This window comes from Apteryx mantelli, chromosome 5 (genome assembly GCF_036417845.1).
Source record: "Apteryx mantelli isolate bAptMan1 chromosome 5, bAptMan1.hap1, whole genome shotgun sequence".
NCBI classification, from domain to species: domain Eukaryota; kingdom Metazoa; phylum Chordata; class Aves; order Apterygiformes; family Apterygidae; genus Apteryx; species Apteryx mantelli.
In genome coordinates, this window is record NC_089982.1 from 35,331,418 (window position 1) to 35,342,240 (window position 10,823).

Consider the following 10,823-nt stretch of genomic DNA (forward strand, 5'->3'; position numbering starts at 1 on the left):
CAGACATTTTGGGTTTTCCCCCCACTTAAAGAGAAATAAGATTGTAAATTTACCCTTACATTTTCTTAATTTTAATTGCACTAGTAGATAAGTCCCTCCTCTAGATTCAGGCCAATCTCTCGCTTAGTGGCCGCTCTTTGACTCAGCAGGAGAAGGCAGCAGCATAGCTTTGGCTTGCTGTGTCCACGGCTCGGGCTTTGCAGGTGCCTGTACCACCTCAGGTGCACAAATTCCCCAAGTAAGGGAAAAAACCTTGAAGTGCTCATGCAGAGATAAAGGTCCGTTTTTTTCACCACAGCTTGGGGCAGGGCTTGATTTGCATGGGAAGAGGTTATCATGACTACGGTGAACTACACACGACATGGCACCATCGCACAGTTTCTGTCAGCGCCCCGCAGTGATGTGCGGTATGTTTTAGAGATAGCTGCAACGCTGGGCTGCCCCTGGAAAACCGGCGGTCGCACCTGCAGCAGTTCAGAGGCTACGTGCCTAATCCTGCAGAAGAAAGCTACCCTGCTACCCCCAGGTCCATTTTAATTTCGTAGGAATGTTCAGAGCATTCACACATGCGTATAAATTCAACATAAATCCTCCTAATTCACTTGCTTATTTCTGAATTAAAGTGGAATCTTCAATTTTAATCTTAAAAAGCAGGATTTGGCCATTTTTCCCCCCTCTGAATTAGTGTTTCTCCCCTCCCTCTTTGTCCAGTTTGGCTGTTTTGTATATGCATAGTGATTTTGATAAGATTAGAGTCGACATAGCAGCTCCTACTGTTTCCTCCTGTACTGTTACCATTTCTCATGCCCCTATAGCGCACATGTAAAATCATTATCAAAACGTTACTTAAGGAGATGTTGTGTAGGTACAGGAGTAAGTCTGCTATCCCCTCAAAGACCATCCATTTTTATTATGCCACACTATATATTAAATCCTCTATCATGTATCCTAGGCTTCAAAAAATAAATGCACCAGCCCCCTGAAAATGAGGGCCCTCACTAAATCCCTGTACGGGAGATACCAGTGCAGAACATACTTTTATGGTTATAGCATACATCTCGGGGGGGGGGGGGGGGAAGGCTTATAAAGGCTGTGCTGACACAGCTCATCTCCAGCCCTGTGTGGGGAGCTCAGCCCTGCTGGAGCACGCGCCCCTACGAACGCCCCACCGCTCCCTTCCCTCCCTGAGCTGGGCCCCAGGTTTCCTCCGGAAACAAAAACCTTTTAGCATCTCCTTCCCTCCCCTAGCTTGCACACAAGATATTCTTGCTACCCACCTGCTTTCTTTTTCCCTGCCTTTTGGCAGCTAAAGCAGTTGGGCCGTGCTAACTGACGGGCTTAAGTCACTTTGGCCTCCCAGCACTTAACTGCTTACTTGTTTAGTCCCTGAGTTTTTCTGGCCTTTTAGTTCATCTTTGAATATCTGCACAATTTATGAGTATAGATCAAGTCATCTTATTTCTGGATTGAAGTGTCTCCCGCTTTTGGTGTCACTATAAGATAGAGGCTGTTCTTACTTCTTTAAATAAAATAACGTTCTCACTATTGCATGCAGCCATGATGCAACATACTATGACATGCCATGAGATCCTACGCAACACTGGGGATGTGTAATGAGATAATGCAAACATGAGAGAGTCAATATAAAAACTAAATTAAGTTTCATTTAAAGACATACCTCTCCAACATGCCCCAGAGGGCATCGATTTTTAACTCCATCCTGCAAAACACTTGCCTCACTGGGAGCTTTGAGCGCAGCTGGCTTTTGGCTCTCGTTCAGAGGCGACCGAAATCCCCAGGCTGCCCACGAAAGGGGGATGGCAGGTCTGCGCACCTCGCTGCCCGTGGCTCCTTGCTTCGCCCCTCCGCCGGCACGAGCCTGTGTCAGAAAGCATCTCCCAGAGGAACTCCTGCCGGACCCAAATTTGGCATCTCCGTAGCACGCGCGACCCCAGCTCACCCCCAGGAGCATGGCTGAGCCCCAGCTGCTGCCGGAGGCGGCTGGGGTGATTTCAGGGCACACCAAGCCCAGAGCCCCCACACCAACAGCAGGCAGAACAAAATCCAGCCACTCGCGCCCTCCCCACGCCCAAGCCCATCCTGACGGGAGACGGCAGCGACCCAGGAGGCCTGCGGATACAGCCAGATCGCCAAGACCGGTGGTTTTGGGGGCTGTTTCCAGGGGGCTGCAAAGGTGCTGCCCTACTGCCACCTCCAGGCCCAGCTGGCAGAGATGGTCCTAAATACCCCATCAGCCGGTGCCAGCTCGGAGCCATTAACCAGCCGTCATCACTTAAAGCAGGCAGGTTTTTAATACTTGTAAAAAAACCTCTGTCAGATCCAACCCCCTCATTGCAAAATACTAGCAAACGCGCTTTTAAAAGCTTCGTGACTTAAGAAGCGTCTTGGCCCGCTTCGGACGAGCGTGCGTGGAGCTGCCGGGGACGTTCCCAGCAGCCTGGGAGCCTGAGGCGCCAGGAGGGCAAGGACGCCGCACGTGCCGGGAAGCGGCGCCCGAGCCGCACCGCCGCTGGCCTGAGCGGGAAACCCAGGCGCATGTTTGATGCAAGTGAGCCAGCTCATTCAAGGCACCCACCACGCAGCACAGCTGCTCAACAACAAGTAAATATATAATTGGAATAAAATATAACAAGTAAAAATGTAATCTGATGCTGCATTTACTATATCTATAGCGATATACATACACATATGTCACTTGATGACGATGCTTGGAAGTTTTAAAGCCACAGCCTCCTTATGTTGTCCCAGGTCTCGCTGGTCCATATTGAGCAAAGCAGCTAAGATAAGTTTAGTTCATCTCAATTCAGCAAAATGCTTAAAGCTGGCTGTGTGCATAAGGGCTTTTCTGAATAAGTGTGCCCTCAGAAGTTTCCGTTACAGGCTATAAACTGAGTTAACTACATTTTAAACTCTATACTGGATTGGCTATATATGTCAGTCAGCTATTAATCTCCTAAAGTTTTTTTTCTGGGTATCTTTTCCTTCGTATTTTTTTCTTTATATTCACATTTCTGTTTTCTGATCCATCCCCGCTTTTACGTGCATATCTGCAGTTCTTAACATGCAGCCATTTCATCATGTTTGATGTTACCAGTAAAACACTGATTGATCTGCTTGATTGCCTTTGGTAAGAGATTTCACTGGAATTAGACTGCTGTCTCAAGACTGCGAGAGATACATGATAACATAATCCTAACAGGCTTTTTTTTTCCAATAGGAAATGTTGATACGAACTACAGAGGTATTTCCCAATGTCGTTTCATTATATTACCAGTCTTCAGAAGGTGCAATATTTCATTTATAAAGGGGGTTAGCAGCATGTAGCAGACATGATACATGTCACTGAGCAGCGTGCCACACCATTGGTGACACCGTTAAACCAATTTTAAAATTGCAACTCTCCATTGGTGATAGTGTCATTTGAAGCATGATGCTTTCATCTTTTTTAGATGCCTACTGACTGCCATACCTTTACTGCCGGCCGGAAACTGGTGGGCTCTTCTTCAGCACACGCTGCATACGGGGAAGGTATAAACAGATCAGCCAACACATAGCGTGGGGAAGCAGGGAGAAAAGGACCTCAGACCCCCTCTGAAAACACTGCAGGAGACGATGGAGGACGTGTAAAATTTGGAAGGGAGAAAACCCCTGAGCTGAGGACATGCCGAAGTTTAATTACCAAATGGAAAATCAAAATACTTTTTTCTGAGTTATAGCAAATCTGGAAACATAGCTGACACGCGAGCGCTGCCTTGTGTGGTCCTGGCTGTCTACCACCGTCCCGCGGGTACCGTGCTTAGGTGGGCAGCAGATACACCTTGAACTCGCACTTTCTCATTGCTCCTTTTAAACGGCATAAGGAGGTAGAGGGGAATTTCATGCTTCATTAGTGGATGTGTTTGGAATATGATTTGTGATCATACATCTATAACAAGTGAAATTAATGAAAATAATTAATGAAGGGTAATCCAAGATACCAGGGTTTTGTCTAAGATCAGCAAAAATAAAGTCCCAAGGACATCCACTCTGTGATTTATTGGATTTTTTTTTTAATGATCCATGAGATCTTAATGTTTTCAGTGCAAGGAGCAGTTGGGGAAGAGGTGAGAAATGTGTCCCACCTGTAAGGCTATTTGTAAGGTGGATTTATTGCAGACTTGCATTTGAATTTCTTTTCTGTTTTGTATAGTCACATACTTTCTTTCCCTGAAGAAATCGCTTTACACCTGTGAATTTCCCTCTTTGCAATTTTATCACTATCCGTAAGGAAAAGCAGTGAAGTTTGCCTGAGATCCAGCTGCTTTGATTTTATATGGTGTTTGGACAGCAGGTGTATCTGGAAAAAAAAAAAAAAAAAGAACAGACAGAAACACAAGCAAAATCATGGTTTTGCAGCATACTCAAAACCCTTGAGCCATGAAACATACAATGGAGACTTGAATTGGAATGGATGTATTAAAAACAACTTTTGCAAGGAGATATTGAAAGCCAGGTAGATGATGTATGAGGTGGAGATCAACCGTCACTAAGTAGAGGAGCGGGAGTGAGAAAAATCGCTGCTGCGGCGGGTGCAAGCCAAGGCCACGGGTGGAGAAGGCCTTCACAGCTGGCCCCCAAGGCCAGCGGAGCCTCGCAAGGGCCCAGGTGTCCGAGCATCCCCTTGGCTTCCCCTGCCGGGCCGGGCCCACATCCAAGAGCAAGTACAGCAAGAAGTGCGGCTGGAAACCGGTGCCCCATGCCTGCTAAAGCGTCCCGCATGGAGGCCGAGCCTGCCTCCACCCCACACCTGCCCGCTCTCACCAGCCCTTCGGGGAAATTAATTTTCAGGTTGTACCCCGGCTACAGCTGGGGATACAGCAAGGAGAGGAGAGGCAGCCCGAACCGGATGGTGCACGGCTCGCCTCCGTTTCCACTTAGCAGTCTGCTCACATCTTTCTCCCATGAAGAATATTCAGCTTTCTTCGTCTAAAATGTTGAGTGGTTATGAATAGTAAGGATAGACTATCTGTAATTATTTTTAAATTATTAATGGTTTTGTTAGATCCCTTCACTTTTACATTAGGTTTCTGTTAATGTAAGTTAAATCAAAATGTACTTCAGTTTCCAGGCAGCTCCCAAACGTATTTTTCATTCTTTCATAACATTACTTCAAGTCCTCCATGAGGTGTCTATGATAAAGTTTGCTTCCAAGGCAGCAGCCTCCCAGCCCTAATGAACCCAAAGAGCTGCTTGTGGAGCGGGCTCTCATCAGCCAGGCAAACGAGAAGGCCACCGCCACGTTTCCAGTTAATACGCTACCCCTGGCTAGCAGGTGTCGCGCCCTGCATGTGAGAAGGGCTGCGGAGGCCATGGGGGTATCACCAAAGGCGGGGGGAGAGTTACTTCATCAGCGCTCCCCGTTACGCCAGGAGACTCAGGGTTATTCCAGACCCTCCCGATCAGAAAGTGCCGGCACAGCGCTCCGCTTAAAGGCTTAGACTGTGGCGGCAATAAGAGAGGGAATGCGTGTATATATATATATATATATATGATATATACATATACATCATGATCTTTTGAAACGCTCCTAACCAGACAAAGCACGGTGCTGGGCGACTCCATCAGAGAAATGCTGTCTTCTCTGGGCAGCGGAAGCAGCTTTTCCTCCTCCTGCTTTTCCTGTCCCCAGTGGGACGATGGGGTCTGTGGCCCGGGCGGCCTTCCTACGAGGGCCCCTGGGGCAGGCCCACGGCGTGGGGCACGCGGGGCTGCCCGTGGGGCCTGGCCTGTGAAGGCGGGCAGCGAAACCGGAGCGGCGCCGGAGAGGGGCACGCGGGGAGTTAAACGTCCGCATTCAACACAAACGGCACTAAAAGAAAAAAAAGAGAAAAAACATCCCGGATAAATTATGCAGAGGGATTTCTGGGTTTCTTTCAAGTAATTAAGTTTCGATTTCTTGCATTTATTTTAGTGCCAGGAAGCACGAGGCGCCACAGACGGCAAAAGGCTTCATTGACCGGGCCGGGCTTTGGCGTTTGATTTCGTGACTCGGCCTCGCCGCCGGCGGCACCGCAGGCGCGGCGGGGCCGCGGCGCTGGGGGTCCCCGGCCCCCAAACCAGCGCGGGGCCCCCGGCCCGGCCCGGCGCTGCGCCCGCGGCGGGGGCGGAGTTTGCGCGCATCCGAAGGGATTAAAAATTCATGGAGCGTATTAGGTTCGGTAAAATATGAATGCGCGGCTTTAAATTTTAATCGCCAGGCGGAGCGGGGATCCGTGCGAGGCGACAGCGATTTCTCCCGCGGTGCCTGCGCGGGGCGGGAGCCGAGCCGCGGCCAAACCGCGCTCCGCCGGCCGCGGAGCTGCCGCGAACTAAGTTTTGGCGAGCGGCCGCGGCGCGCTGCGCCGGGCGTCGTGCATGCGCCGTCGGAAGGGGCGATAAGTGCTTAGCATTTTGGAGATCGGTTGTCAGTTGCCATTAAAATCAAGATTAATTCGTATTAACGATATGCGCTCTCGATCCTCCCATGTGACAGCATACATTAAAACAACTATTGCAAGTAATTAAACTCAGTGCGGGAGGGGTTAAATGTATGTTGTAAAGAGCTTTTTATCATTCTAATAATAATAATAATATTATCACTACCGTTATTATTGCTAACAAAGTTCAGCCAAAGAGCGAGGAGTACAAAGCCCTTTTCTCAGTTCCGCTCATTCAAAATACGTTGGTTTCCTTCGGACTTCCGAGTGCAAATGAGATATTTTGCGCTCTCTCTCTCTCTCTCTCTCTTTTTTTTTTTGAAAGTAAGAGATTTTCCTGCTCGTCTGTTTTCTCCGAAAACCTCGTCGCAAGCCCGTAATGAAATGTAAAAGGTTATTATTGCTGCTTAGGAGGCTGAAGCTGGAGCACAGGAATGGCAAAATGAGCTGCAATGACTCAGGCAGAGGGAGGTAGAAGGACATCTGTCTCTCTGCCAGCCACTTCCCGTCACGGGCTTTCGAGTCTTTCTTGTAAACTTTACACGATATTTAATGAAAATACAAAAATATTATTTATGGATTTTTATTAGGCGTTTGAGATGCTCAATAGTTTAGACTAATTAGACGAGCCAAAAGCCTTTTGAAGATTAAGCAAATTGGACAACCCTTGTTAATTAGAACATAATTTAAAGTTTGAAATTATATCACTCATGAAGTAGCCTAATTAGTATGACGATATGTTAATAGCCTACTGAGACACGAAGCATGGAGATTTGGCATGAACTCCTTAAAGGCTTGCAAGAAAATCCTCTTTCCTATGTTGTCATTAATAAAAGATTTCTATAGACTTCAGCCTTTCAACGGTGACATACAATTTATAGTACACACAATGCATTAGCCCATAGTGCTGCTCAATTTTTTTACTATTATGAAAACTAATAAATTCGTCAAGCTGAATTAAGCATACAAATCAGATGAGGCATAACAGATTACATATTGAAGCACTGTGTCTCCCGAGCCTAAATGAAATTTCAATCTAATAATTCCTTCCTGGCCCGGCCATAATTTGTTTAGAGATGTTGTTCTACTTCTTTCCAAGCGCTATTCGCACCATAATTAAATGATACTCAAGCTTTTAACTTTGATTTATTTCATTTCTCGGAGCTGGCGACAGTGAGAGCTGATACAATGTAATTTTTTTTTATTTCCCTTAAAATTACCAAGTCTGCTGTTTAGGTGAGAAATTAAACACCTAAGCACTTATTTTAACCTCCTGGTGCAAAGTAAAATTCATGGAAATAAACCCATCCACCTTAAGTAAAGCTGACTTCCCCCGTTCTCTTTTTTCTTTTTTTTCCCCCTCCATCCCTTTTCTGCCCCCCTTTTCGGAAGGGAAAGGAAGGCTGGCGGGACAGCGGTGCAAGGGCCCCCCCGGCCCCGCCGCCGGCGCAGCCTCCCGGCGCGGGCAGCGCCCGCCCCACCGCGGCCGCGGGTGCTGCGCGCCCCGCGCTGCCGGAGCCGGGCCCGCGCCTGGGAAACTCCGCGCTCGTTTTCAGCCCGGACGGGACTTTTCCGTCCTTTTTTTTTTTCTTTTTTTTAATAGAGGAGGGATTGGGGGGGCTTTTCTTTTCTTTTTTTTTTGGCTCGTCCCTCCCCTTTCGGGGGCGCGGCGGCGGGCGGGGGCCGCGCGCGGCGGGGCGGCGCGGCGCGGCGCTGGGTGAGCGCGGGAGCACGCGTGGGCGTGGGCGCGGGGGGGCGCGGGGGCCCGAGGAGGAGGCAGGCGCGGAGGGCTCTTCCCGCGGAGTTGGGCTGTAGCGACAGGCGAGAGGGGAGGGCGGGGAGGGGAGCGAGTAAAACCCAGCGGCGAGGCGGCGGCGAAGGCACTTGGCGAGCGGCGAGGGCCGGCGCCGGAGCGCAAGCGGCGGCGGACGGCGACGGCAGGGAGCCGGCCCCGCGCAGCCCCCGCGCAGCCCGGAGCCGCCTCTCGCGGCCCGGCGGGGATTTTTTTTTTTTTTTTTTTGGAGGGGAGGGAAGGGCGGGGGGACGGGCTCCTTTTGCTTTTCCGCGGGGTCCGCGCCCTCGCCGCCGCGCCCCTGCTCTCCTTGCGCGCCCGGCCGCCGGCGGGCTGGGCCGCGGCGGCGGCGAGCAGCATGATGATGTCCCTGAGCAGCAAGCAGCCCTTCGGCATCCCCCACGGCGGCGGCGGCGGCGGCGGCGGCGGCGGCCTCCACGACACCAAGTACCCGGCGCTGCACACCGCCTCGCCCTGCCCCTCCGCCGCCGCCCCCGCCGCCGCCTCCCCCGGCGGCAGCGGCAGCGGCGGCGGCAGCGGCGGCGGCGGCGGCTCCGCCGGCCGCGGCTCCGGCCCCGGCGGCGGCGGCGGCGGCGGCGCGGAGGCGATGCGGCGCGGCTGCCTGCCCACCCCTCCGGTAGGTGCCCGCCGCCGCCGCCCGCTTTAAGGGCAGCACCGCGGCGGCCCCCCTGGACTCCCTGATGATTTTTTCATGGCCGCGCAGCAAATCACCCGGCGCCGCCGGGCGCTCGCCCAACTTATGCATGCGGCGGGTCGCGCCGCCGTATTAATTTTTATGACCTGGGATGCTGCGCGTGGCGGCGGCGTGTGCGTGTCCGTCCGTGTGCGTGTGCGTGTGCGTGTGTGTGTGCGCGCCACGCTCGCTCTCTCTCGCTCTCTCCTTTTTTTTTTTTTTTTCTCCAGGATTTCTTTTTTAACATGCTGGGAAGGTTTTAGTGGCACGGCGGAGTGCGCAGGGAGGCGAATTCCCCGCTGAGCGTTATGTGCGCCTTCTATTTGCAATTGCAGAGCAATATATTCGGCGGTCTGGACGAGAGCCTGCTGGCCCGCGCCGAAGCCCTGGCAGCGGTGGACATTGTCTCCCCGAGCAAGAGCCACCACCACCACCCGCCGCACCACAGCCCCTTCAAGCCGGACGCCACGTACCACACCATGAACACCATCCCCTGCACCTCGGCCGCCTCCTCCTCCTCGGTGCCCATCTCCCACCCGTCCGCCCTGTCGGGCACCCACCACCACCACCACCATCACCACCACCACCAGCCCCACCAGGCGCTGGAGGGCGACCTGCTGGAGCACCTGACGCCGGGGCTGGCTCTGGGGGCCATGGCGGCCCCTGACGGCGCCGTGGTGTCCACGCCGGGCCATGCTCCCCACATGGCCGGCATGACCCCCATGCACCCGGCGGCGCTGGGCATGGCCCACGCCCACGGGCTGCCGGCCCACATGGGCTGCGTGAGCGACGTGGACGCCGACCCGCGCGACCTGGAGGCCTTCGCCGAGCGCTTCAAGCAGCGCCGCATCAAGCTGGGGGTGACCCAGGCCGACGTGGGCTCGGCGCTGGCCAACCTGAAGATCCCGGGCGTGGGCTCGCTGAGCCAGAGCACCATCTGCCGCTTCGAGTCGCTCACCCTGTCGCACAACAACATGATCGCCCTCAAGCCCATCCTGCAGGCCTGGCTGGAGGAGGCCGAGAAGGCGCACCGCGAGAAGCTGGCCAAGCCCGAGCTCTTCGCCGGCGCCGAGAAGAAGCGCAAGCGCACCTCCATCGCCGCCCCGGAGAAGCGCTCCCTCGAGGCCTACTTCGCCCTGCAGCCGCGGCCCTCCTCCGAGAAGATCGCCGCCATCGCCGAGAAGCTCGACCTCAAGAAAAACGTCGTCCGCGTCTGGTTCTGCAACCAGCGGCAGAAGCAGAAGCGCATGAAGTACTCCGCCGGCATTTAGGGCCGCCCCCGCCTCCCTGCCGCCCCCGCGGCAAAACAGGGGGGTGAAAAACAAACAAACAAGCAAACAAGCAAAACAAAAATCGAGGCGCCCCCCCGCCGCCGGAGCCCCGCCGCCGCCAAGTAAGGTCCCCTCTTATTCCTAAGGGCAGCGCCGCGGTGAGGGGCGAAGCCGCGCTTCGCGGCCGGCGGGTCGTTTCTTTCCTTCCTCTTTTCTTTTCTCCCCCCTCCCCCCCCCGAAATTAAATTGACTCCAGACTGAAACTTGAATCTTAGAGGGGAAGGCTTGCGCCGCGAGAGACGTCTCAAAAGTATTTTGATTTAAAAACAGAGAGAGAGAGAGAAAAGAAAAAAAAAACAGATGGCAGGTTTTTTCTGCATTTACACTGCGTATTATAAATATATATATATATTTTTACTGTGGTTATTATCCTTTTCCTTCTCCGAAGTTATAATGCTTAGGGAAAGAGCTGATCCTGCTGTGTTCACTGGTCTTGGAAAGCTATTATTAGATTACTGCCAAACAACCCCTTGTAAATTATTAATTTATCTCTCTAGCAACTTCATTTCGTGCTCATTCTAATTAATTAC

General features: G+C 52.4%; 1 protein-coding gene across 1 annotated transcript; it reads left to right on the forward strand.

Annotated features, from left to right (window-relative positions):
* The first annotated feature begins 8,626 nt into the window (after nt 1-8,626).
* POU4F2 (POU class 4 homeobox 2) lies at nt 8,627-10,233 on the forward strand. The gene is made up of 2 exons (XM_067297114.1): nt 8,627-8,905; nt 9,298-10,233. Exons 1-2 carry the CDS (start codon nt 8,627-8,629, stop codon nt 10,231-10,233), a joined length of 1,215 nt encoding a protein of 404 aa, XP_067153215.1.
* Nucleotides 10,234-10,823: the final 590 nt, after the last annotated feature.